The sequence below is a fragment of the Coregonus clupeaformis genome, chromosome 10 (genome assembly GCF_020615455.1).
Source record: "Coregonus clupeaformis isolate EN_2021a chromosome 10, ASM2061545v1, whole genome shotgun sequence".
In the NCBI taxonomy this organism is placed as follows: domain Eukaryota; kingdom Metazoa; phylum Chordata; class Actinopteri; order Salmoniformes; family Salmonidae; genus Coregonus; species Coregonus clupeaformis.
In genome coordinates, this window is record NC_059201.1 from 20,640,337 (window position 1) to 20,665,762 (window position 25,426).

General features: G+C 45.5%; 2 protein-coding genes across 3 annotated transcripts in view; one reads left to right on the forward strand and one right to left on the reverse strand.

Moving 5' to 3' along the window:
• Positions 1-2,570: 2,570 nt before the first annotated feature.
• Positions 2,571-19,726, forward strand: LOC121575325 (ethanolamine kinase 1-like). Its single transcript, XM_045222881.1, has 9 exons — positions 2,571-2,895; positions 8,896-9,033; positions 10,890-11,011; positions 11,581-11,721; positions 12,731-12,873; positions 12,987-13,070; positions 14,749-14,909; positions 15,017-15,090; positions 15,710-19,726. Exons 1-9 carry the CDS (start codon positions 2,692-2,694, stop codon positions 15,780-15,782), a joined length of 1,140 nt encoding a protein of 379 aa, XP_045078816.1. The 5' UTR covers positions 2,571-2,691; the 3' UTR covers positions 15,783-19,726.
• A 2,287-nt stretch (positions 19,727-22,013) lies between these two features.
• LOC121575326 (transcription factor SOX-13-like) overlaps positions 22,014-25,426 on the reverse strand; it is a 38,769-nt gene continuing 35,356 nt past the window's right edge. For both annotated transcript variants that reach the window (XM_045223259.1, XM_041888326.2), the window contains exons 13-14: positions 24,908-25,124; positions 22,014-24,443 (exon numbers count right to left, since the gene is read on the reverse strand). In XM_045223259.1, coding sequence (XP_045079194.1) covers positions 24,161-24,443; positions 24,908-25,124 — 500 coding nt within the window. In that variant the 3' untranslated portion in view covers positions 22,014-24,160. The remainder of the gene's footprint in view (positions 24,444-24,907; positions 25,125-25,426) is intronic.

A 25,426-nucleotide genomic window follows, 5' to 3' on the forward strand; every position in this document is an offset into this window, starting at 1 on the left:
AGCCATGGATTACAGGCAATATCCACACTGAGCTAAAGGGTAGAGCTGCCGCTTTCAAGGAGCGGGACTCTAACCCGGAAGCTTATAAGAAATCCCACTATGCCCTCAGACGAACCATCAAACAGGCAAAGTGTCAATACAGGACTAAGATCGAATCGTACTACACCGGCTCCGACGCTCGTCAGATGTGGCAGGGCTTGCAAACTATTACAGACTACAAAGGGAAGCACAGCCAAGAGCTGCCCAGTGACACGAGCCTACCAGACGAGCTAAATTACTTCTATGCTCGCTTCGAGGCAAGTAACACTGAAACATGCATGAGAGCATCAACTGTTCCAGATGACTGTGTGATCACGCTCTCCATAGCCGATGTGAGTAAGACCTTTAAACAGGTCAATATTCACAAGGCCGCAGGGTCAGACGGAATACCACAACGTGTACTCTGAGCATGCGCTGACCAACTGGCAAGTGTCTTCACTGACATTTTCAACCTCTCCCTGTCTGAGTCTGTAATACCAACATATTTCAAGCAGACCACCATAGTCCCTGTGCCCAAGAACACTAAGGTAACCTGCCTAAATGACTACCGACCCGTAGCACTCACGTCTGTAGCCATGAAGTGCTTTGAAAGGCTGGTCATGGCTCACATCAACACCATTATCCCAGAAACCCTAGACCCACCTCCATTTGCATATCGCCCCAACAGATCCACAGATGATGCAATCTCTATTGCGCTCCACACTGCCCTTTCACACCTGGACAAAAGGAACACCTATGTGAGAATGCTATTCATTGACTACAGCTCAGCGTTCAACACCATAGTGCCCTCAAAGCTCATCACTAAGCTAAGGACCCTGGGCCTGTTCACTCATGACTGCATGGCCAGGCACGACTCCAACACCATCATTAAGTTTGCAGATGACACAACAGTGGTAGGCCTGATCACCGACAACGACGAGACAGCCTATGGGGAGGAGGTCAGAGACCTGGCCGTGTGGTGCCAGGACAACAACCTCTCCCTCAACATGAACAAGACAAAGGAGATGATTGTGGACTACAGGAAAAATAAGAGGACCAGCACGCCCCCATTTTCATCGACAGGGCTGTAGTGGAGCAGGTTGAGAGCTTCAAGTTCCTTGGTGTCCACATCACCAACAAACTAACATGGTCCAAGCACACCAAGACAGTCGTGAATAGGGCATGACAAAACCTATTCCCCCTAAGGAGACTGAAAAGATTTGGCAGATCCTCAAAAGGTTCTACAGCTGCACCATCGAGAGCATCCTGACTGGTTGCATCACTGACTGGTATGGCAACTGCTCGGCCTCCGACCGTAAGGCACTACAGAGGGTAGTGCGTATGGCCCAGTACCCCCCCCCCCCCCTCTTTTATGCTGCTGCTACTCTGTTTATTATCTATGCATAGTCACTTTAATAACTCTACCTACATGTACATATAACCCCAATTACCTCGACTAACCGGTGCCCCGGCAGATTGACTCAGTACCTGTACCCCTTGTATATAGCCTCGCTATTGTTATTTTTACTGCTGCTCTTTCATTATTTGTTACTTTATTTATATTATTTTATATTGTATTTTTTTGTCATTCTTTTTTGTATTCTTTCTTAAAACTGCATTGTTGGTTAAGGGCTTTTAGTACGCACAGTGATCCCTCGCCACTTCGCGGTTCACTTATCGCTGGTTCGCTATTTCGGATTTTCATAATGCATTTTTTTGGCCTGAAAAACTGGCCAGAGGCAGTGCAAAACGCAACCGGAGGCTCGCTTAGCGAGGTCCACCACTCTGCCGTAAAAAGCTGGAATCTGGCTAAACAGATTGGAGGAGACGGCTTAATGACATGAGTCCGGAGACATAAACGCCCTGATTGATGGAGACAAGCCGACAGCGGCCGATGCAGAGCTGGCAGAAATGCACAAAGCCACAAAGCGGCGATGAAAGAGAAGAGGGAGAAGAGGACACGGAGAGAGATGAGGAGGAAGGACTAACGCTTGGTCGCTTAGCAACCATGGTGCGAATGGCCACTGAACTTAAGCGAGTAGCTGAGGAATGGGACCCTTTGATGAGCCGTTCGTTACAGTTCTCCAACGTAATCGATGGTGGCATGTCGGTGTACAAGGATCTTTTTGCAAAGAAGAAAAAGAGCGACAACAGCTGCCTATCACTATGTTCTTCTCCCGAACAAACACACCTGCACCGCTGAGCCAGAAGAAGAGAACACTGCAGAGCGCAGTCAGGATGCAGCGGCCCAGTCTGAAGAGCAGTGAAACGGCCTACACGTGAGTCACTGTATTTGTATACATGTAATAGTTGCTAATTGTAAAAAAAAAAAAGTTTTCTATGTCGCGGATTTCACTTATCGCGGGTCATTTTCGGAACGTAACCCCCGCGATAAACGAGGGATTACTGTAAACGTTTCACTGTTGTATTCGGCGCATGTGACAAATGAAATTTGATTTGATTTGATTTGCTCCGAGCACGCGGTTACGCGCGTCTAGCGTCAGATGATTACGCGAGGGCGGTGCCAAGTATGATTAAAGCGACGACGAGAACCTCACCGGTAGTTGCATCCTTTGCTTTAACCACCGATAAGCCCATGGTTTAGCTAACGTTAGCCGTTTATACAAACCAGCTCACAAACAATTGTTGTTATATATATATTTATTTTTTTTTATGTCCCGAATTCCAGAAATATCTGTCAAGAATTCGAAACGGAAAATAAACCACATTATGGAGACGGAAATACACGTGCCTGTGGGGTCGCCGGTAATTCGAAAATTCCCGATTTTCGTGGAGGAACATAACGTAACCGATGGGGCAATGAAGCTGATAAAGCAGCTTCGGCCAGCGTGGGACATAAACCATGTCAAGACCAAGGTAAGTTTGACAATCTCTCCACTGAATGATGCGCCAATACATCATCATCAATAGATAGCTAACTAAAGTTAGCATAACTATTAGACCAGTCCAGGGCCCTTGATATATTCCTCGTCCCGTGCATACATTTAAAACATGTATTTCGTGCATCACACTGGCTTCTCTTGTATTTAGTTACTTAGTTTGCAGTTATTCAAGCTGAGATCAAAGCTAGTGGTGTTCGCAAGCTAGTTAACCACGTTAGATTGGTTTCGTCCTGGGTGTAGCAGCCAGTAGCTAACTAGCTAGCTGTCACTACTCCAACCTTGGAGTCTTTAGGTCGAATCAAAAAGGAATATTCGTGTCTGTATTGTGTGTTCCATGGATACATTGACAGAAAAGTCATACCTCTCCCTTCTTCGTGTGGTTTTCCGGCAGACTAGACGCTTTGTTGCGTATTGCTGCCTTTCACAGTTTGGAAAGTGCATTACACATTTGTTCACAAGAAAATAAATTGCACCTAGATAGATAACTCTCTCTCTCTCACTCTCACACAAAAACCCTACTTGGCCCCAACAGATCTTACACCAGGCCATCGGCCTGGGAGGCTACAACCCCTTCTCTCAAAACCGCTTGTAGTTTTTCCTGCATTACAATCTCTGATACCCAAAAACCTCTCTGCTGCTGCTGCTACTACCAATTCAATCTTCTTGGATTTCCTTTCCATCTGTGCGGTACAATTAATGATCATAGCAATAAACGGCAAGTAGCCAACCTTACTAAAGCACAAACTGTTCGGGTCACTCTGTACTGGCCTACTAGTCACAGGGATCCTCTCAGGCTCCCTCACCCTTTGCCCACCATCCTCTACTTTCCTCACTGCCTCAGCATATGACACTTTCTGCACTGCTCTCACCCTAGAAATTTCAATCTGTCTCACTTGCACAGGACATTTTCGGATCCGCACCCCCACAATTGAAACTCCACTTTTTACCCCAAAACTCCACACTATTTTGTCCTATGCTCTCCTGCACACTTCTCACACCTTGGAATCTCCATCCTACATACAGAATGGCTGCAACATGACCATAAACTTGCCACCTAAAACAGAGTAGTGGGTTCAGAAAAAATGCTCTCACGGGATAACTTCTATACCCTAGCATGACTATATCCAGCAAACACTCTGCATCAAAACTCAGGACAGACAGGGTCTCCTCAGTCTGCGTCGCACCAAACGGCATGCATCACACACACCAGGTATCCCCAACTTCAGTTGATCCACCTTAACACTCAACCCCACCCCAGTTATCACTCCTTTCAGTGGCGCTCTACTCCGGAGATCAAAGTAGGACACTGCTTTCGTCCCGAGACTCGAAACGCATAGCGCCCTCTCCCTCTAAGCAGCAGACACACCTCTGGATACTTTAACCGAATTGACAGAACCCATCTCCTTCTTCACCCAGTCTGATACCACAAACAGATCGGCCAAAAGGCATGGATCCACTTTTTCCATGAATCGTACTCCCCCTGGGCCAGAGTCATATCTGGCATTTTCCTGATCATTGGGTGGCTCGTAAGCCTTCACCTCACCTGACGACGCAGGTCCTTTCTCCTCACTTTTGTCAGGATCAATTTCAAGTTCAGTCTGTAGACTGGTCAGGGTCTTCTGGCACGTAACATGCATTTTTCTCTCCTGTACTTGACCCAAAGGAGAAAGTACTCGGCTTGTATTTGTCGGTTCGGGTTTGCACCTCGCGCCTTTCTTTTTGCCTCGCTGCTTCTCGCCATCTGCCCACTTCCATGCCCGGTCCTCGGACATGACTTACATCTCCGTTTGGGACTTCAGGAAACTCAGTATCGAGTCGCCCGCTGATGCCATGTTCCCTCCTTTGCTTGCTCACCCAGACATCGTTCCAGAACAACTCAATCTGAGTGAAGCATCATTCATACCTCTACCTTTCAAGACGTGGCATATTTAAAGGACACAGTTAAGTTACAGCAAAGATAGCTACTGTTAGGTTGTTAGGGGGGTAAAATAAACAGTGCTTTTAGAACTGAACTGATTCCAAATTAAACAAGACTCTCAGAAGCACAGTGCATATTTCATGTCTGAAGGCCTTACCATTGCTGAAATTACAATTTGTGTAATCTGTGGTTAATATCCGGTCGTAGGTTCAATTCTAAATGCTGCCTCAATTGCTGCATATCAAACTGTTCCTAAGAACCTCAGGTTTAAATGTATTAACGTTTATTTTAGTATCACCAAATCGATAGAACGAGAGCAGGAGACGAAGGGCTCAGTGAGCGAGAACATCTCCGCCTTATCCAAGCAGAACGCCCCACTCTTTCCCTCAGTTAGCTAACGGTGGCTAGCTAGCTAAACAGCTTGTTCACCTACTTGTGGTAAATCTACGATCACTTCAACAATTCAGCATGAAATCTTGATAGCAGCATAGCAAAATGTTCATTAGAATTTAGTTTTCTCCACAAAACTCCTCCTAGTCAGTCAACTTGTATACTTTGAGTTGGTACTCAAATAGTTTATGATTGGACAAGATAACACCTCTAAATGGACGAATGTGAAAGCAGTATTTTCAGGAGAGCAGGAAAAGTGGTTGTCAGAAGCATCAAACGGTTCTGGCCCCACTGATTGAGGGAGCTCCTTCGATATCAGAGAGACATGCTCACAAACGATTTATCAGACGTTAACATTTACACACGTTGTTCACAACATATTAAGGAAGATATCTATGCAAAAATATTTCCATTTAATTCACAGTTGATCAGAATATCATAATTTATCAAGTGAACACCAGAGTGGACAGTCAAAATCTCCTAGCTAGCTATCTCATTTGCATTCCCCACTGCCTCAATAGCTTCATGTAAATACAGGAACTTTGAAAGCTTTCCTCTCAGATAAGATGGACAGGGTAGTGGCAAAACTGTGTGCGTGTCCAGAGGATTTTAGTACCCTGTGAGTCACCCATTGTCCGATGACGACGTCATATCCCCATCCATAATTGCCTCACTCCTGACCCCCGACACACTCCTAACTTTTGGCTTCACGCACACACCCACATAAGACACAACTCACCTCAACTACACACACACACACACACACACACACACACCTCAATCTCATCTCATCTCCATACCAACTGGAGTTGATGTCCATTGATAGACCAAGCTAGGTCTATTTATTACCCTGTTTGTGTGAATGACTGTGTGTGATGTCTGCCACGTTTAGGGTTCCTGTCGGGGAAAGGGGAAATGCATTATTCACTGGCACTAAGCAGTAGGTAGGCCTGCTATTGGGTGAATCTTGTCTCTTGACAAAGTGTCAGCTGTTTTATGGCAATGTGTTGATATGTGACGTATGATGATGACACTCATGCTACATGACACACTGGTTTCATTCGGGCTTTGTAGAGCTGGGACGATAAACCGAAAATTACCCGACACCGTTTACATCGGTAATTTTCTGTGATTTTGCTACACAACATTCCTGTAGATTGTTCTAACACCATTATTTGGTCAACAGTAATGGCATATGCATTATGTTGATTCCTACTATGAAAGTATCTCTGTCCCTGTTTGGCTGTCGACTGCTGACTCTCACTCCCTCTCCCCACTGTGCGCACGGAGGAGGGAGAGATGCATTCTGAGAAGCACAAGCATGACTGTTGCTAAAAATGCTATTGCGGGAAAAATGCAGTTTTCAAAGCAACTGCTGTTGTTCTGGAACGTTTTTGTAGGACATTAGCCTACATTTACTGATAGCCATGTAGTCTAATTGATCAATCTATCTAGCAACAATGTCATATTTAGAGTTAGCAATCTAGCTAAGTGTTTTGAGTTCCCACTTCCTCAGGTGGTGAATAATGTAGCCTATAGGCCAATATGCACAAAGATGTCGGCAAATTCTTATGGTTGTGGTGAGAAATGTGTCAATTTATCACAATCTGGATTTTTGGCCATATCTCCCAGCTCTAGGGCCTTGCTAGTGAGACTAACTTCCCACTCCTCGACTAGTGCTGACAAACTTACACATGTCTAACTACCCAGTCATTCTGGGTTGTTTTGTACATTGAGGCCAGAATGTGACTGTGTCTCAGCTGAATGTTTACCTGTGTGTGTGTGTCTAGTCCCTCCCTGTCCCCCCCTGCTGCCCTGTGACTGAGAACGTGACACTGTTGACCTCCCAACACAGCTTTTCTCAATGGGAGCCACCCAAACAGGCTTTGTCCCCCTGCCTTTGTCCCTGTAACCCACTACAGCCCCCCCCCAGACATGGACACGTGCCAACTGAGAGAGAGAGAGATGGAGGACAAACTGAGCGAGACTGGGAGGACAGACAGAGACGGAGAGCTGGGAGACCGAGAGAGAAACTAGTTGGAGAGCAGTGAAGGTGGGAGGGGAGGGGGGGTTACTGGAACTGACTGAGCCACCTGGACAGGATTGGGAGGGGGCCAGGGGTGCTTTTTGTTACTGTAAATATCTAGTGTCCAGTCCCAAACATCCTGCCCTCTGTCCCTACAAACACCAGAACCTGCCAACACCGACACCCCAGTCACATCCCATTCCCTTCACCTTTGACCTGCTTATTATCACACATTAATGCCATGTGGCCTTCTGCCAATTCTGATGTGGGTGTGCAAGAGATATTTCGTAACTTTTGCGTGTTTGATTGTCAATGGCCTCATCAATGGATAGAAACTGAGAGAAGGGTTCAGTCTCAACAGAGAAGATCAATGCTCTGGAGAAGGTTTTCATTTGAGCCAAAGCTTTTAAGCGTAGCCACAATAAAGTGATGGCCTACTAAGATATGCAGACGTTTTGTTCTCATTCAAAGAACATGTCACCTAAAACAGAATGTTCATTAATAATTACCCCAGTTGTGTTGGAGCTTATTGCCTGTGACACATGGAGAAACTCACACACACTGGGGCACGATGATCACAGGTCTTAGTGGTGCGTTGTGTTCTGGGTATGTGTAGACTGTCACGGGATAAATAAAGCAGTCACAAAGCGGTGTACGTGTGTGTGGTCATAACACGGTGCCCATGTGCCCATCTCTCTGGTCAACCATGCTGGGAATGCCAGCTATGTAGGGGTGGGCGGCCAGAGAGAGGGCCAGTGTGTATAGGGCTAGTCGCTCTGTGGTCTCTAGCTGTGGGGATGGATATCTGCTGACTGTCAAATCACTAGTCCGGATTGTCCACAATCCAGAATATGGTCAGTTATTAGCCATTGGGTGGATCTCAATGGTCTGAACTGGTTGGAAAGGAGATGGGGAAAGAAAGCCACACTTAACTAAAGACTACAGATGCAGACCATGAGTTCCTGTGTGTTACTTTCTCCCCCAACAGTAGTCATTGAATGAAGTGGCTCACACTGGTAATGCAAACAGCTTCCTTGTCTGGGAGACATTAAACAAGTAGCCTAGCTGTAAAGCCCTTGCCCTTTGCCCCAGTTGTCCAGCTTCAGTGTAACCCAGAATACTGTAACTGTGTCTTATCTCAGCTCACAAGATAGGCTAGTCAGACCTTCGAGGAAATCAGTGTTGTGACTCCCTCAACCTTCTCATGGTCATCTAGGCCTACGCTTCCTGATATGATTCCTGACAAGGACAGGCTTGTGCCTCAAATGACCTAGTGACAGTAAACTAGAGTAGAGTCAACTAAACTATACCTTCACTGTTGGGAAAGGGGCATACCTAGTCAGTTGTATTACTGAATGCATTCAACTGAAATGTGTCTTCCACATTTAACCCAACACCCTCTAAATCAGAGAGGTGCGGGGGGCTGCCTGAATCGAAATCCACGTTATCAGCGCCCGGGGAACAGTGAGTTAACTGCCTTGCTCAGGGGCAGAACGACAGATTTGTACCTTGTCAGCTCGGGGATTTGATCCAGCAACCTTTTGGTTACTGGCCCAACGCTCCTACCCGCCAGGCTACCTGCTGCCCCTACTGATGCATTTTGCTGTATTAATCTCTCCCTCACTCCCTACCTTTCTCAGCTCTTCACTGATGGGACCACTAATAAGCTGGTGGGTTGTTATGTGGATGCCAGTCCAGAAGACGTGGTTCTGGTGCGTGTGTACGGGAACAAGACGGAGCTGATCGTCGACCGAGACAACGAACTCAAGAGCTTCCAGGTGCGCGCACACGTTCTCAAGAGCTTCCTGGTTCTCAAACACACACACACACATACAGTGGGGAAAATAAGTATTTAGTCAGCCACAAATTGTGCAAGTTCCCCCACTTAAAAAGATGAGAGAGGCCTGTAATTTTCATCATAGGTACACGTCCACTATGACAGACAAAATGAGAAAAAATAATTCAGAAAATCACATTGTAGGATTTTTTATGAATTTATTTGCAAATTATGGTGGAAAATAAGTATTTGGTCAATAACAAAAGTTTCTCAATACTTTGTTATATACCCTTTGTTGGCAATGACACAGGTCAAACGTTTTCTGTAAGTCTTCACAAGGTTTTCACACACTGTTGCTGGTATTTTGGCCCATTCCTCCATGCAGATCTCCTCTAGAGCAGTTATGTTTTGGGGCTGTCGCTGGGCAACACGGACTTTCAACTCCCTCCAAAGATTTTCTATGGGGTTGAGATCTGGAGACTGGCTAGGCCACTCCAGGACCTTGAAATGCTTCTTACGAAGCCACTCCTTCGTTGCCCGGGCGGTGTGTTTGGGATCATTGTCATGCTGAAAGACCCAGCCACGTTTCATCTTCAATGCCCTTGCTGATGGAAGGAGGTTTTCACTCAAAATCTCACGATACATGGTCCCATTCATTCTTTCCTTTACACGGATCAGTCGTCCTGGTCCATTTGCAGAAAAACAGCCCCAAAGCATGATGTTTCCACCCCAATGCTTCACAGTAGGTATGGTGTTCTTTGGATGCAACTCAGCATTCTTTGTCCTCCAAACACGACGAGTTGAGTTTTTACCAAAAAGTTCTATTTTGGTTTCATATGACATTCTCCCAATCCTCTTCTGGATCATCCAAATGCACTCGAGCAAACTTCAGACGGGCCTGGACATATACTTGCTTAAGCAGGGGGACACGTCTGGCACTGCAGGATTTTAGTCCCTGGCGGCGTAGTGTGTTACTAATGGTAGGCTTTGTTACTTTGGTCCCAGCTCTCTGCAGGTCATTCACTAGGTCCCCCTGTGTGGTTCGGGATTTTTGCTCACCGTTCTTGTGATCATTTTGACCCCACGGGGTGAGATCTTGCGTGGAGCCCCAGATCGTGGGAGATTATCAGTGGTCTTGTATGTCTTCCATTTCCTAATAATTGCTCCCACAGTTGATTTCAGTCAAACCAAGCTGCTTACCTATTGCAGATTCAGTCTTCCCAGCCTGGTGCAGGTCTACAATTTTGTTTCTGGTGTCCTTTGACAGCTCTTTGGTCTTGGCCATAGTGGAGTTTGGAGTGTGACTGTTTGAGGTTGTGGACAGGTGTCTTTTATACTGATAACAAGTTCAAACAGGTGCCATTAATACAGGTAACGAGTGGAGGACAGAGGAGCCTCTTAAAGAAGAAGTTACAGGTCTGTGAGAGCCAGAAATCTTGCTTGTTTGTCGGTGACCAAATACTTATTTTCCACCATAATTTGCAAATAAATTCATAAAAATCCTACAATGTGATTTTCTGGATTTTTTTCCTTAATTTGTCTGTCATAGTTGACGTGTACCTATGATGAAAATTACAGGCCTCTCTCATCTTTTTAAGTGGGAGAACTTGCACAATTGGTGGCTGACTAAATACTTTTTTTCCCCACTGTATATATATATATATATATATATATATACACACACACTTTACAGTTCACACATTTGACACTTCAGAGCATTTCACGATCAAACTCAGGAACAAAGTGCATCTACACTGGTAGCAAAGTTCAACTCCCTGTGCATGGACCCATATGGAGGGTACTTCCTGGTCTGTCTTATGAGGTCATCTGTGTCTAATCCTTTGCATGTCTTTCCAGGTGCTACATGCTAATGGCTGCGCGCCACGCCTCTACTGCACCTTCCAGAATGGCCTCTGCTACGAGTTCATGCAGGGGGACGCTCTCGGAACACAGGACGTCAGGGACCCTACTTTACTCAGGTGAGGACATTTACTAGAAAACCATCTTCAAGCTGATCCTGGTATCTGTCTAGCCTGCAGGGAAAGCCTGCTTTGATGTGTAAATATACACACCCTCAATACAAGCTCCTTGAGGAGATAGATAGCTAGGAGTTTATAGTGCACTCATTCAGGTCCTGTCGCACCTCTCACTGTCTGCTCTGCTGGATTTAGGGTTTAGTTGGAGTTCCATGTTAACAGCAGAGAGAACATGGCAATGGTGTGGTGCTCCCCTGTTCTACCAGCAGAGAGGTTAGCTGACTATTACTGAGTCCAGAGGGACTGATGAGTCTCTAGGCAGTACTAAGCCCTGTTGGCTGCACCATGGAACTACAATAAAACAGTGTATAGTAAACACCAGAAAAAGGTCAGATAACAGTCAAGTACATTTATTTTTCATTGATCAGAACAGGATGCAGGACACAAACATATTTTGGGGGATAGGAGTCATTTTGCAATGAGCATGTTGTCTATTATTTCATCATACTTGCAGAATGATGAGTATTGAGTAGTGTGTGTGTGTGTGTGTGTGTGTGTGTGTGTGTCCTCAGACTGATATCCAGGGAGATGGCTCGTATCCATGCGATCCACGCACACAACGGCTGCATCCCCAAACCCAACCTGTGGATCAAGATGAGGAAATATTTCTCTCTGGTCGCCACCGAGTTCACCGAGCAAGCCTCTAACGCCAGGTAAGAGGAACCTGAACACACACAATACTCTGTACCAGTTCACCTGAACACACACACACACACAGACTGTAGAGAAACCAGACTGAAGTTACACACACACACACACACACACACTTTGGCCCTCTTACTCAATAAGGTATTTTCTTAAAACGGTTTACTGTTCATACATGCGCTGGCCAGCTGTCTCCCAGTCCTGTCCTCAATGGCTGTGTCTGCCTGGGTCTGCTATTCATTCCTCTATACAGGCTCTTATATAAGTGTGATCATAACTACAGCACAGGGTAGAGGTGGATTAGGGAGGCGGAGGTATGCACTGGGATAACAGATGTTTGCATACCACTTATCAGCAAGCCTAGAACGCCTGGGTAATGTAGCGAGCTAATGCGTCATTCAGCCTGCCTGCCTGCACTGTACAAACAAACACGCACACACGTAGACTCAACAACTGTGCCCCAGCCAGCACTATCAGAGGAGGCTTCTGTCTTCTTGTGGGTGGGTACTGGCTGCTCCTATACCCAGCCAACAGCAGAGAACTGGGCAGGCAGGGAGAAGCTGGTTGAGGCTCTGTTGGCGAGAGGTGGCCTGGGTAGATGGACCTCAGTGGGGATAGGCCATGGGGAGGGAGCAGCAGCAGTTGGTGGTAGGTTACTGTTAGTATGGAGCAGTCCAGCCAGTATTAGCTGTTGCTGTACTACTAATGGAAGAAGGTTAGAGGTGGGAGTCCCTGGATAGAGGGTTGAGTTAACACAATGGGAGTCAGTCAATCTTCCTCTCCTCTCTTCAGGCTAACTCTGGATTAACCCTTTAAGCCCATTACAACAGGAGAGCGGCCCTTTCCCCTCAGCACTGCTCCACTGGGCACTCTGACTCTACACAGTGTATACATACACACACACTCCGTGTCTGATTTTAAACTCTATCCTTTTAGGATAAAGACTAGCAATAGGGGCAACCTACTCCCCACTTCCTCCTACCTCTCCCTTCCTCCTGTCTCCCCCCATCTCTCCAGGATCCAGCAGGAGGTGCCCAGCCAGGCAGTGTTGGAGCAAGAGATGGTGTGGATGAAGGAGCACCTGTCTCAGCTGGGTTCTCCTGTGGTGCTCTGTCACAATGACCTCCTCTGCAAGAACATCATCCACAACAGCAAAGAGGGTGAGATATGTCATCAATTTAGAACATCACCCAGATGATCATCCACAAACTCACATCATCCACTTATAACATCATCCAAATGTTACTAATTCCAACCTTTCCTTGTTCTCCAGGCCATGTCCGATTCATAGACTATGAATACTCTAGTTACAACTATCAGGCCTTTGACATCGGGAACCACTTCAACGAGTTTGCCGGTAAGAGGAGATACATGGGCTGTATCTTAGACATGACATGCAGTGTGTGTATGCAGTGCATTCGGAAAGTATTCAGACCCCTTTACTTTTCTACATTTTGTTACGTTACAACCTTATTCTAAAATGGATAAAACATGTATTTAAAAATCTCATCAATCTACACACTATACCCCATAATGACAAAGCGAAAACAGGCTTTTAGACATTTTAGCTCATTTATAAAAAATAAAAAACAGAAATACCTTATTTACATAAGTATTCAGACCCTTTGCTATGAGACTCAAAATTGAGCTGAGGTGCATCCTGTTTCCATTGATCATCCTTGAGATGTTTCTACAACTTGATTGGAGTCTACCTGTGGTAAATTCAATTGATTGGACATGATTTGGAAAGGCACACACCTGTCTACATAAGGTCCCACAGTTGACATTGCATGTCAGAGCAAAAACCAAGCCATGAGGTCGAAGGAATTGTCCGTATGTTGAGGCACAGGATTGTGTTGAGGCACAGATTTGGGGAAGGGTACCAAAACATTTCTGCAGCATTGAAGGTCCCCAAGAACACAGTGGCCTCCATCATTCTTAAATGGAAGAATTTTGGAACCACCAAGACTCTTCCTAGAGCTGGCCGCCAAACTGAGCAATCGGGGGAGAAGGGCCTTGGTCAGGGAGGTGACCAAGAACCCGATGGTCACTCTGACAGAGCTCCAGAGTTCCTCTGTGGAGATGGGAGAACCTTCCAGAAGGACAACCATCTCTGCAGCACTCCACCAATCAGGCCTTTACGGTAGAGTGGCCAGACGGAAGCCACTCCTAAGTAAAAGGCACATGACAGCCCACTTGGAGTTTGCCAAAAGGCACCTAAAGGACTCTGACCATGAGAAACAAGATTCTCTGGTCTGATGAAACCAAGATTGAACTCTTTGGTCTGAATGCCAAGCGTCACGTCTGGAGGAAACCTGGCACCATCCCTACAGTGAAGCATGGTGGTGGCAGCATCATGCTGTGGGGATGTTTTTCAGCGGCAGGGACTGGGAGACTAGTCAGGATCGAGGGAAAGCTGAACGGAGCAAAGTACAGAGAGAGCCTTGATAAAAACCTGCTCAGGACCTCAGACTGGGGCGAAGGTTCACCTTCCAACAGGACAACGGCCCTAAGCACACAGCCAACGCAACGCAGGCGTGGCTTCAGGAAAAGTCTCTGAATGTCCTTGAGTGGCCCAGCCAGAGCCCGGACTTGAACCCGATCAAACATCTCTGGAGAGACCTGAAAATAGCTGTGCAGCGACGCTCCCCGTCCAACCTGACAGAGCTTGAGAGGATCTGCAGAGAAGAATGGGAGAAGCTCCCCAAATACAGGTGTGCCAAGCTTGTAGCGTCATACCCAAAAAGACTCGAGGCTGTAATTGCTGGCAAAGGTGCTTCAACAAAGTACTGAGTAAAGGGTCTGAATACTTATGTAAATGTAATATTTCAGTTTTTTATTTTGAATACATTTGCCAAAATGTCTAAATACCTGTTTTTGCTTTGTCATTATGGGGTATTGTGTGTAGATTGATGAGGGGGGGAAAAAACGATTTAATCCATTTTTGAATAAGGCTGTAATGTAACAACATTTGGAAATGCACTGTATATAATATGTGTGTGTGTGTGTGTGTGTGTTAACCTGTGTGTTTTCAGGTATGAGTGAGCTGGACTATGGGCTGTATCCTAGCCGTGAGATGCAGCTGGAGTGGTTGCGTGTGTATCTGCAGGCGTACAAACTGTCCACTAAGAAAGGAGAGGAGGTCAGCGACAGAGAGCTGGAGACTCTCTACGTACAGGTCAACAAGTTTGCCCTGGTGAGGAACACTCCGCATCGTCTCTCTCACCATCAGATGAGTTGGTAGATGCTGGGCTGAAACTTGTATTGGTTTGACCCTGTCTAACCTTTGACCTCTTTCTGTAGGCATCACACTTCTTCTGGGGCTTCTGGGCACTCATCCAGGCAAAGTACTCCACCATCGATTTTGACTTCCTGGGGTAAGTGTGTTTGTGTGTGTAATGGTACCCTGTGGAGTGATGTTAAAAGCTGTTGGTTGGCTTGTCTGCCTGTGGTGCATGTGAGTGAAAGGGATCTTTTAATGTGGGTGACAGACTGAAAGACAAACCCAGCAGCACAGTCAAACTCTGTGGTACAGCACAGTTTCCAATACACACAGTTTCCACAAACACACACACTGAGAAAGCAGACCGGTAGAGAAAGAGGCGAGAGAGGGCCTGAGAAAATAGTGGGAGAAAGGAAAGATGGAGTAGAGAGTGAGAGCGGTCTTGTCTTGACTCTGCCCTCCTCGGGGCCTGCAGAGTTGAAACTGACCCTGGTGGTTTCAGTGTCTGCAACCCAATCAGTCCTGCAGTGACAACAGAGCTGTCCCCCCGGTCACTCTCAGTGCCGCTGCCTGTATGAATGACATATTGCTCTTGACAGTTTAACAGCCAGTCAATGGGAGCTGTCTGGGCTATTGTTAGGGCTGCTATTGGATAGTTGGTGCTCTCATTAAGTCAAAATCGATGTTTAAAACTCTCTTCCGCTCTCTTTCAACACTTCCTTCCCCATCTCTCCCTCTTTCTCCCTCCACCTTTCCCCCCATCTCTCCTGCAGGTATGCTGTGCTGCGCTTCAACCAATACTTCAAGACCAAGCCTGCAGTGATGGCCCTACAGATCCCAGAATGAGCAGAGAAGGAGAAGACGAGAGAAGAAGAGAGGACCCCATCACTGGCACTGACCAGGGAAGGGCTGTGCTGGGGTAAAAGGGTTGGGCTAGGAGCTGGGGCTTGGGGATGAGGGCAAGGGTTGAGCGTTATTACTGGGGTCGAGGGGTGGGGGAAATAACATTTACGGGGCTGAGTGTGGATGGACCACAACATTATTTTGTAAACTCAGTCCCTGGCAACAAGTGCAAATACTATTTAATTCCTCTTCAACTCTGTCCACCTCTGTCTCACCAGTCAAGCTCATCAAGATTCCCCAAAACAGCCAGGTCTGTGTGTAAATGTTGTCTGTATTTATTCTGTGAAGAATTGATTGACCTAGTGATGTAAGATTCATTCCCCAGGCAGACAGGAAGCTGAAACACTAGCTGAGTCCGGGAGCATTTGGTGCCAACATTGAGGACAGTGTGCAGACAGAGTTGTGAATATATGGGCTCTGGGTTTGCCCTGTGGTTGTGTTCAAGGCATGTAGTATGGGAGAGAGGACAGCCATCTTCAACCCCCTAATCCTTCATGTAGGCACTGATCTGAGAGGATTTCTTAAGCAATATGGGAATGGTTTCGCCATGAAAATAGTGTATTAATTTACATTCAACTACATTTAAAAAGAATGTAGAAAAAAGGTCCAGCAAACACTAAGTCCATTCTCTCAGATCTACACAAAGTGGCTGGGGGTTGATGTAGAACTGGGAAGTTTTAGTTGCTTTGCAGTGAAGGTGGCATTGACGTGTAGGTTAGAGAGGGGCTAGCCATGACAAGACAGTGATATGGTGGTTTAATAATGTCTGTGACGGCAGAGCTGCCTCTGTGGCCAGGAGCAGCTTTGCGTCACTGATACTAAACTTTAAACCAGGGCCTGTTCTCCCTCAGCCTCTTTTCCACCACTTTAGCTTTTATGGTTATGGTGACTCGCTCTGTTAAACTTTGCACTCCTCAGACTACTCTGAAAATCACAACCTCAATCACCCCTGCCTTCCCCAGTCTCCCCCTGCCCTCTCTTACCCCTCTTCCTGCCCTATTACGCTTCTGCCTCTCTCTTGATTGGCTGAGGTGGTGGAGGGACTTTTGCCTGAAGTGCACTTACTCACTGTAACATCCCAACCCCCATCCATCCATCCAGTCATAACTTCCCTAGAAAAGAGCCATAATGTTATACAATGAGATATTGCGTAAACTGTCAGGTCAGAGCCAGTCAATGCTTCAAAGGGTGTGGAATCACTAACCCTAATGTTAGTTCTGAAGCTAATCAGGATGTGAGTGAGGTGACCAAGGACAAGACAGCAGGGTGAAGTCCACACTGAGCCAGCAGCCACGTCCTTCTCTGACTGGCATCATGGCACACAGGTCTTTGGAGGAACTCCAACACCTTTCCTTACCCCAGTCCTCCCTCCCTTCCTCTCCAGCCCTCTCAGATCAGAAGATCAACATGTAAGGGAAACTAGAGGAGAGCCATGTTCTACATCTGCATTGCTTGCTGTTTGGGGTTTTAGGCTGGGTTTCTGTATAGCACTTTGTGACATCTGCTGATGTAAAAAGGGCTTTATAAATACATTTGATTGATTAGAGTATTAGGATATCGTACAGCCTGTCATGTGATCCCTGCCCATGACCACTGGGGGGAGACGGAGAGCGCTGATCCCTGCCCTCCCCTGGCTGTCTCCTGTTACTGACAGGGTTAATAATTCACCAATATAGGACAGAGGAGGGGCTATCCATCATTCAGCAGACCATGACACCATCTTTTACCTGCCTGAACAGGCAGGGTCCATAACTCTGTCCTGGAGTCAGAAATCCTCTCTCCCTAGTCAGTCACTAACATGAATAGTGTTTCGATAGTGTGGAACAAAGCCTGCACACCCTGTAACTGTCCAGGACCAGGGTTTTTGACTACTGGAGTAGTGTTAAGCAGAGCAGAACATCCGCAACATAGCAGCAGATGGAGATGCAACAAATGGAATGGAAATGACTCATACTTGATGTAGGATTGTGTCCATTCTATACAGTACATTTCTATCTTCAACATTCCAAATCATTTATGTCATTGAGTCAGCGTTTTTAAGTGAGTGGAATTGGTTGTGAGAATCTCGTAGTGTTTCCTAAATGGATGGTCAAGGCCCTCTTGTATAAATCTTTTATGAACATTATGGACAGAGACATCACTTTGAAAGGCTTTAGGTGAGTCACAGCTCACCACCTGTTCTATGTAGGCCCAGGGTTGAACTAAGAGGTGACCAAGTGCAATGAATTCCTGTTTATCGTAGATGTACATATGTGAATGTGTTTCCTTTGAGTTGACCTTAAGATTTCAATCAGACTCAAACTGTATTCTCCTGTTAGGGTGCATCTCAACCGTCTTAGAGTGGATTCCTTTCCTAGTCTCCTTTCCTTCATCTGCACTAATAGGAAACAATTGGATGGATGACAATAAATGAATCCACCATATTGCTTTCATCCTATGTCTTCAGATGCGTGGTGCTTAAGGAGAGAAGAGTAGGGGAAGACACTTTAGATGATCGAGACTGACCATAAGAGTATGAGGGCGATGTGGTCGAATGTCAAGAATGGAGGTTAAGATTATGTTCTATGCACCAAAGCACTCCTGGTGGTCTGTGGTTACATTCAACTAAACTAGTCAGAAGTCACTAGATGGACAAGCTACAACAAACAGAAGTGGCAACTTAGGTTACAGTTAGGTTGAGGTTAATATTTGTGATTAGAAGGCAACAGCCTACTTCCATCCATTCTAGCATGGCCAGATAGTGACGACTGTAAATGAGTCAGCTTCCTGAACGCACAACCAAAAATGGAAATGCACCCCACTTATTGAAGTGGTAGACTAACTACGGCAGGCTAGGGCTGCTTTCCTATTCTCCATTCTGCCTATGCCCTTGTTAACTCCCCCTCACGAAATGTAAAGCTTTGGGTAAGTGTAAACGATTATGCTTATTGCTCCTAGTACCCTTTTGATAGGCTGGAGGGAGTTTCTACCATCATGCTAACACCTATCCAATCCTCTCAGATCTTAGAGGGCAAGCCAGCAAGAGCAGATGGAGGGGAGTGGGTTGAAGAATTGAAGTGCCCTGTAGGTCTACTAATAATAGCTAAAAAGCAGTATAGTAGAGTTTTTATACACTACTACAGCACATGCCTTCACTGGACAACATTTGAAAGAGCTTTTGATTTCCACTAGTTATTGAAAGTGTCCCAGAAGACTTTGCACACTTGCTTTCAAAGACATTCAATTAAATACGTTAGTAAAGAAAAAGTCCCCCATTTTAAAAAGCTAGTAATACACATGTAGGAAGTTAAGCGTGCACTAATGTGGGACTTGATTTTATTCTTGTTATTCCAATATAGCCCTGTGGATATGTGCTGGCTATGGAAGGGTTACATCCTGATGGTGGTATTTTTAGACTAGAGACATGTTAAAGGGGGTATTTATTGAGTGAATCTGTCATGTTTTTATTTTCTATATACATACCAAAATGGTTAGCTTCATAAGTCTTGCAGTTAATTTGAAAGTCACTTTTTGTGTGTGTGAATGTACTAAACTGACTTAACTGGAAAACACACTACAGATAACTAGATTTTACTTTCTCCATATTTACTTTTTTGTACATGCGTTTGACTGATTTGAATTTTAGACAAGTGTTCATTAGAAACGGTATAAAAGAGGGCCTAACATTAAGGTGTGTGTGTGTGGTGGGGCGGGTGTAGGGAGTCAGCCATTCTCGAAGGGGATGCTGTGGCATTAAGGCCAGCGGAGAGGAGACAGAGGTTGTAAATACTCTAAGAAATACTGTGAAAATCTGACTGTATAGTGATCCTCCACACTTCTGTGTGAGTGCTAGGGAGTAATTTAACATTGGTAAGTAAATATTTCCATTAAAAAATGTCTGAACTTTTTGTTGTGTATGCATGTGTGAGAGACAGAACACCAACCTTGATGGGTTAATATGTTTCCTGTGACCTGTCTGCCTCTGGCAGCTGAGAGAGGGAAGGAAGACCACCAGGGGGCTCCACTACTGAAGATATCCTCTAAACACACACATCCTAATACACTACACCAACATGAAGTTACCCATCACTGCCCTCAAGACTACTGCCATTGCGTTTCTATAGGAGTCGACTTCTATACAGTTGGTCAGTGATTTATAACCAGTAAGTTGCCTTCTAGTTTCACTATAGGCCCGGCTGATGATAGACTACATAAAAAGCAACTGATTGTTTATGTTTATTTTATTTATTTAACCAGGTAAACCAGTTGAGAACAAGTTCTCATTTACAACTGCGACCTGGCCAAGATAAAGCAAAGTAGCTCGATAAAAACAACAACACAGAGTTACATATGGGGTAAAACAAAGTCAAAAATACAACAGAAATACATATATATACAGTGTGTGCAAATGTAGCAAGTTATGGAGGTAAGGCAATAAATAGGCTATAGTGCAAAATAATTGCAATTAGTATTAACACTGGAATGATAGATGTGCAAGAGATGATGTGCAAATAGAGATACTGGGGTACAAATGAGCAAAATAAATAACAATATAGGGATGAGGTAGTTGGGCGGGCTAATTTCAGATGGGCTGTGTACAGGTGCAGTGATCGGTAAGGTGCTCTGACAACTGATGCTTAAAGTTAGTGAGGGAGATAAGTGTCTCCAGCTTCAGAGATTTTTGCAATTTGTTCCAGTCATTGGCAGCAGAGAACTGGAAGGAATGGCGGCCAAAGGAGGTGTTGGCTTTGGGGATGACCAGTGAGATATACCTGCTGGAGCGCAGACTACGGGTGGGTGTTGCTATGGTGACCAATGAGCTAAGATAAGGCGGGGATTTGCCTAGCAGTGATTTATAGATGGCCTGGAGCCAGTGGGTTTGGCGACGAATATGTAGTGAGGACCAGCCAACAAGAGCGTACAGGTCACAGTGGTGAGTAGTATATGGGGCTTTGGAGACAAAACGGATGGCACTGTGATAGACTACATCCAATTTGCTGAGTAGAGTGTTGGAGGCTATTTTGTAAATGACATCGCCAAAGTCAAGGATCGGTAGGATAGTCAGTTTTACGAGGGCATGTTTGGCAGCATGAGTGAAGGAGGCTTTGTTGCGAAATAGGAAACCGATTCTAGATTTAACTTTGGATTGGAGATTCTTAATGTGAGTCTGGAAGGAGAGTTTACAGTCTAACCAGACACCTAGATATTTGTAGTTGTCCACATACTCTAGGTCAGACCCGTCGAGAGTAGTGATTCTAGTCGGGTGGGCGGGTGCAAGCAGCGTTCGGTTGAAGAGCATGCATTTAGTTTTACTAGTGTTTAAGAGCAGTTGGAGGCTACTGAAGGAGTGTTGTATGGCATTGAAGCTCGTTTGGAGGTTTGTTAACACAGTGTCCAATGAAGGGCCAGATGTATACAAAATGGTGTCGTCTGCGTAGAGGTGGATCTGAGAGTCACCAGCAGCAAGAGCGACGTCATTGATATACACAGAGAAAAGAGTCGGCCCAAGAATTGAACCCTGTGGCACCCCCATAGAGACTGCCATAGGTCCAGACAACAGGCCCTCCGATTTGACACATTTAACTCTATCTGAGAAGTAGTTGGTGAACCAGGCGAGGCAGTCATTTGAGAAACCAAGGCTATTTAGTCTGCCAATAAGAATGCGGTGGTTGACAGAGTCGAAAGCCTTGGCCAGGTCAATGAAAACGGCTGCACAGTACTGTCTATTATCGATCGCGGTTATAATATCGTTTAGGACCTTGAGCGTGGCTGAAGTGCACCCATGACCAGCTCGGAAACCGGATTGCATAGCGGAGAAGGTACGGTGGGATTCGAAATGTTCGGTGATCTGTTTGTTGACTTGGCTTTCAAAAACTTTTGAGTGTCACCCCCTTTGAAGAGGGGGATGACCGCGGCAGCTTTCCAATCTCTGGGGATCTCAGACGTTACGAAAGAGAGATTGAACAGGCTAGTAATAGGGGTTGCGACAATTTCGGCGGTCTTAAATGGCTGAAGGAGGCATCCCATAATGACTGGGTGGTTACCATGATAAGGACTTGGGTGGAAATTCACCTTGGTAACCTCGGAGTCAGTATGGTAAGAACTAATTACTGGACTGCACTCCTGTGGGGATATAGGAGCACGTGATTGCAGCTGAACAAGCAAAGGAGTACACACAGAAAACATAGACAAATGTAACACAACCAATTTATTATTTTCAAAAAAACAAACAAAACCACAACTTAGAAAACATACAGAAAAGGTACACCTTTAAATTACACAGGCTCTTATAAACAAAATAAAGTCTATATTTACATCAGCAGGGGTGACAACAGGTGACAGTTCTCTTCCTCTGGGTTTCTGTCATAATTAGATAAACATGTTTCTCTGATACATCTGTCGCTATACAGTCCCAACATTTAACAGTGCCATCCCCTTGGCTCTGGGTTGAAGTTGTGCTTAGCAACAGACCTAGGATTTTTTTTTACACTATCCATATCCTAGCCTTAACATTATAGGCAACGATTTAAAACTGACCATAGATCAGTGTCCAGGGGCCACTTCTTCCTACTCCCCCAAGCAAGGCTCACCAAAAGCTTTACCACAGTGTGACAGCAACTAAACACAGGCCTGTCTCAGTTAATAATATGATTACACCACAAATCTGACCTTCTGTCCAGTACATTGTGATTAAGACTGTATCCCAATAGTCTAAAGTGGCTTCATATTCTGTTTTTCTTCTCCATCTGCACTGATCTGAAAACATGGGTTGAAAACTTTCATTTCACCTGTCCAGATCTTTCAGGTCAGTGCAGATGAAGGAAAGGAGACTAAGTAACATTAGGACTATTGAGATGGAGCCCTGTTGTGAGAAGGCAAACTGCAGTACACGGACAGAGAAACAGCTGTGGTCAAGACAAGAGGCCAGGGTGTCAGGATACACAGACAAAGTGTTCAGGCCAACCTTTGAGTTCAATAACCACACGCACACAAAGAAACAGACATTTTACAGAACATTTGTATAACGTTCTGTGCCAAATACATTGTAAACCCGCGTTCAAAATAAATTGATTGAAAGACATATGCACACACATCACATACAGCTTGTACACAACTAGAGAATAGAGAAGGATGAGATGAATCTAGAATAAGGGCTTGGAGGGGGATTCCTTACACATTTCTCCTCATTTACAGTAGATGTAACTGCTGATACACCACTTCTATCACAAGTGCAAACCTGTGAAACACTGGGTGCATCCCAATAGTCTAAAGTGGCTTCCTCGTCTCCCCTACGCTACTTGCACTGATGTGAAAGAACTTGACAAGTGAAAGAAACTCTCGCAGAAGGAATCCCCCATATTGCTTTTACTTATCCTATGTTTTGTTGTCAGTGCATATGAAGGAGAGGATATAAGGAGACAAGTTTATATTTTAGACTACTTTGGTGCAGCCTTTGAGTCTGTTTTGGAAAGGAGATGAGGGTTCAGTGAAAGTGCATTCTTACAGAGTGCATTTCATTGCCTATGCTTGACCAGTGCATTGGCTAATAATGGGGATTATTCAGCCTCTATCACCACAGACCAGGTCATCTGTAAATATTGAGAATAAAAAAATAGTAAAAAATATCAAATAAAAATATTTATTAATTTCTAACAATCTTAATGTGGGATATTTCATGGTGCTGTGCCCATCCCAAACAGCAGAGGGCAGCACTCTCCTTCAGAATCAAATCAGATCTATCCCTAATTACTGATAAATGTAGCTAATGTTTCAGTTTTTAAGGATATGGTCTAGACATAATAGATATTTGGTTTTAAGGGAAACATCTATGTCAATGCCTGTTGGTGACAGTAATGGACCTCAAGTCTAATCCAGTGTATCTCAACTAATTTCACATTGTGAATGTCTGCTTCACATTTTGAATGTGCCTTTTATCACTAGCAACATGGATAGCCCAATCTATGATATGATTCATGACCAATTATCTTTTAGATTCAGCTGCCAGATTTATGAGTAAATGGCAAACACCTTTAACATCGTAACAAACAATGGTCTCATACTAACCCTAACATGTCATGGACTCTCCTGACATGGTCATATCACATGGCTAAGATTTAACCGTTGAACTCTAACACACTTGATGTGGTCCAAGATCCCCTTCTCCACACATACCCCTTTTCATTCAGTTCTCTACACACATATTTATTTCTCTCCGTTCCTCTCTTCTTTTTTCCTTTCTTCTCTCTCTGTCAGTCAGTGAGTAGCACTAGCTTTCCCTTGCTCCTTTATCCCTATTAAACTCTGTCCCCCTCCCTCTCCCTCCCTCACTCTCTCCCTCGCCCTCAGTCAGTGAGGAGAACTAGCTCTCCCTCGCTCCTCTCTCCTCTGTCGCTCTCCTCCCCCTCGCTGTACGGTGGTGGTCTCTCTCTCTCCCTCTCTCTGTGGAGTGGAGTGGGTGTGATCTGCCCCTCAGGTCTGCGAGGAGGCGGAGCCTCCAACCCTCGTGGCAGGTAGTGCTCCAATAGCGCAGGGTGGAATGGCACCGTCGGCATGGAGACCGTTCCACCGCCGCCTGGGTATTGGCCCTCGCCTGGGGCGTAGTGCAGCTTCAGCGGCTCTGATTGGCTGGAAGACAGGAAGAGACAGGACTTTGGTGCTGGAATGTCCAACAAATCCCAAATCCTTGTCTAAATCTGAAAGGACTGGATAGTTGTTTGTCCTGAGGCATGGCTGTATGTAGAGGTCTAGCACCATGTCTCAGGACAAGTCCATACCCAGAGAAGAGGACTGGACTGAAGTAAACAAACCACTCAAAGCTGCTGTTACTCAAGAGCAGTTTTACAGTCATAGAGAACAATAGAGCAGAGTTTTATTCACTATGAGAAACGACATAACCAGCTGTAGCCCTGCATTTCTATTTAACCACAGTGGGTTTGTTTGTGTTCTTACAGAAAATGCATGTGGGACGGGAACAGAGTTCATTGTTTATTTTCACTAAGAGCTCTCTGTATAATAGCAACTCAGGTTCTATTCACTGTCAGGGCCAATCTCTAACAGAACATCATCTCCAGTGTGTGTGTGTGTGTTACCTGTGTGTGTATGCCCCTCTCTGCTCCTGTCTCCGGCTCTTCATCATGGCTTTGTACTCGCCCACCCGGAGTCTCCGCCCCTCCACGATGCAGGTGCGTTTGGGGCGGGGCTTGTATTTATAGTCGGGGTAACGCTCCAGGTGCTGTCGGCTCAGCCTGGCCTGCTCCTCATAGTAGGGCTGCTTCTCCTGGTTAGACATAGACTTCCATCTAGTTCCTGGAGGGAAGGAAGGACACAGACAGAGTCGTGAAAAAGGACACACGTGCACACAGTCGTGAAGGCGGCGCAACAGCACTTCTTCCCCCTCAGGAGGTTGAAAAGGTTTGGCATGAGCTCTCAAATCCTCAAAAGGTTCTACAGCTGTACCATTGAGAGCATCTTGACTGGCTGCATCACTGCTTGGTATGGCAACAGCACCGCCCTCGATCACATGGCACTACAGAGGTTGGTGCGGACAGCCCAGTACATCACTGGGGCCGAGATCCCTGCTATCCAGGATTTTTATATCAGGCGGTGTG

Coding starts and splice junctions, on each gene's coding strand:
- LOC121575325 (XM_045222881.1), top strand. CDS start 2,692: ATGTCCCGAATTCCAGAAATATCTGTCAAGAATTCGAAACGGAAAATA. Junction 9,034..10,889: donor ACGAACTCAAGAGCTTCCAG/GTGCGCGCACAC, acceptor ATGTCTTTCCAG/GTGCTACATGCTAATGGCTG. Junction 14,910..15,016: donor AGGTCAACAAGTTTGCCCTG/GTGAGGAACACT, acceptor CTCTTTCTGTAG/GCATCACACTTCTTCTGGGG.